Raw genomic sequence first — 2,536 nt, 5'->3', positions numbered from 1 at the left:
AAAATGAAAACTGCCCATCAGGTCCAATCCTGTGTGTTTGTATTTGAATAATAATGTGTAGCTAGCAACTGACTGGTATTTGAGTGGCTTGGACTCAAGGCGGGTTGGGCAGATGTCAGTGGCCTCTGGGTTCTGAATGGGGACAAGGACGCTCTAATATCCCACAAAGCTGATGCCGGTTCCTGGTTGCAGGCGGAGTTGACTTGGAAACCTCTCCTTGGCCACTGTCCTTTCTAAGGAACTCATTTCCAGAGCCCGCCCGCACAGCCCTGGCAGGGGACCCTTCTAGGAACAGAGGAAATGGCCATCTTCAGGCAGCTGTCCCTAGGGGCGAAGGCCGCCCTGGCTGCCGTCACTGTCTTCGTGTCTATGATCATCTCCCGTTCTTATCTGGCGGAGAGCCTTGAACTCAGGGCCTGGCGGTGGCTGTTTCGCCTGCAGCTTGCCCTGTTTGTCAACTCACTCATGCTCAGTGGCTCCCTCTACATCTGGCGAAGCACGGTGAGCAACCTCTGCCCCTCCCCCGCGGCGGAGTCGACCTGTTTTCAGCTTTGGAAGGTGGCCGTCCTGGTATTTCTGGCCCTGGCCCACTCCAGTTTCTTCACCATGCTCTTTTTGGTGGCCGAGGAGCCCTGTTTCTTTTCCTTGGCAGCCTACTCCTGCCTGGGCGCTTACATAATCATGGTCTTCTTCCTCTGCATCCTCAGTGCCATGGAGCAGGCCTACCAGCTCCTGGCCTGGCGCAGCGGCAGGGTCGTGGGTAGCCTTGACAAGACAAGGAAGCTGGCGCTCAGGCCTGCCCTGGCGGTGGTGGTGACCGCCGTGCTCAGCGTGGCCGGGCTGCTGAATGCTGCCCAGCCCCCAGCTGTGAAGACCGTGGCGGTGCCCGTCCACCAGCTGCCCTCGTCCATGAACAACCTCAAGATTGTACTCCTCTCGGATATTCACTTGGGCCCCACAGTGGGCAGGACCAAGATGGAGATGTTTGTAAGGATGGTGAACGTGCTGGAACCCGACATCACGGTGATCGTGGGCGACCTCTCGGATTCGGAAGCCTCGGTCCTGCAGACGGCAGTTGCTCCTTTGGGCCAGCTTCGTTCACGCCTCGGCACCTATTTTGTCACAGGTAATCACGAGTACTACACGTCGGACGTCAGCAACTGGTTTACGCTGCTGGAATCCCTGCGCGTCCAGCCTCTTCACAACGAGAACGTGAAGATTTCTTCTGCGTGGGCCCACCGTGGTGGTAGTGATGGTAAAGGTGAAGGTCATGACTGGATCTGCCTGGCTGGGGTGGACGATATTGAAGCGGACATCCTGCACTACTCTGGTCACGGCATGGATCTCGTCAAGGCCCTGGAGGGCTGCAGCCCAGACCGCACCATCATCTTGCTGGCCCACCAGCCCTTGGCTGCCAAGAGGGCCCTCCAGGCTAGGCCAGATATTAACCTGATCCTCTCGGGGCACACGCATGCTGGGCAGATCTTCCCCTTGAACGTGGCCGCCTATCTCCTGAACCCCTTCTTTGCTGGTCTCTACCAAGTGGCCCAGGCTACATTTGTGTATGTCAGCCCAGGCACGGCCTACTATGGGATACCCATGAGGTTGGGTAGCAGGGCAGAGATTACGGAGCTCATCCTGCAGCGGGCTCCCTGAGCCAGCCCTGCCCGGTGCGCCTCTGCACTGCCCGCCACCTTCCTCCCTGCTTCAGAGTGGCCTGCCTGCTTGACCCCCTCCAGCCTCTACTGCCCGACACACCCTTGGCCACAAGCCTGACTGTAACAGTGATTTGTGGTGGGACTTCCTGGCATGCTCAGGCTGGTGTACCTGTTTAGATGACCAGTTGCTTTTTTATATGCACTTGTGAGGTCACTAAGGTCACATACACGGAAACTCGCCTCTGTTTTCCAGAAGGTGCGGAGCAGGGGGCCTCCTCCTGTAGCTCATAGGGATGAGCCACAACCTGGGATTACTGGAAGGGGACACCTCTAAAAAGCAGAGACGGGAGGGAACAGCAGTGTTTGCAAACCCTCTTGAGGACTGGGGTGGTTTTCAAGATCAGTGATCGAGAGCCTTTCTGGGGAAGGGCCATTGTTGCTAGGTAATTTGGAAGAACAGGCAAGATGGATGGCCTCTCTGGCTGCCAGAGAAGAATGTTTTCCTTTCCTTTTTGGGTTCTGTCAGAATCACCTTGATTGAGGGTATCAGCAAAACCAACTAGAATGCAGGGCTCCTGTTCTGGGCTTTGACGAAGCCTACTTAACTGTCTGCTCCTGGGGTTGGTGGGGTGGGGTGGGGTGGGGTGTGTTGAGGTGAGAAGTAGGAATATCATGGAAGGTGATGGTGATAATGTTGCTGCTTAGGCATTTGGAGGGTTTTCCTTCCCGCGCCTCATTTTGTACAACCCTTGGGTGAGGTAATTAGGGACAGGCTGCTTTGCCCTATTTAGAGATGAGAAAACAAGGCAAAGAGAGGTAGGGCACAGGCAACAGGACAAGGTATGTAGATTTGGGGCTGGCAGCCAGTTGCTCGGCCT

At 56.2% G+C, this 2,536-nt stretch overlaps 1 protein-coding gene across 1 annotated transcript; it reads left to right on the top strand.

The window, feature by feature from the left end:
* Positions 1-300: 300 nt before the first annotated feature.
* Positions 301-1,656, top strand: TMPPE (transmembrane protein with metallophosphoesterase domain). The gene has a single exon (XM_008070149.1). The coding sequence runs from the start codon at positions 301-303 to the stop codon at positions 1,654-1,656; it is 1,356 nt and encodes a 451-aa protein (XP_008068340.1).
* The last annotated feature ends 880 nt before the right edge of the window (positions 1,657-2,536 follow it).

Source organism: Carlito syrichta, unplaced genomic scaffold (genome assembly GCF_000164805.1).
Source record: "Carlito syrichta isolate Samal-C Ts95f unplaced genomic scaffold, Tarsius_syrichta-2.0.1 Scaffold313175, whole genome shotgun sequence".
NCBI lineage: Eukaryota > Metazoa > Chordata > Mammalia > Primates > Tarsiidae > Carlito > Carlito syrichta.
This window is presented reverse-complemented; position numbering and strand designations above follow the sequence as displayed.

Bases quoted from the DNA above. Each gene is read 5' to 3' on its own strand.
- TMPPE (XM_008070149.1), top strand. From the start codon at position 301: ATGGCCATCTTCAGGCAGCTGTCCCTAGGGGCGAAGGCCGCCCTGGCT.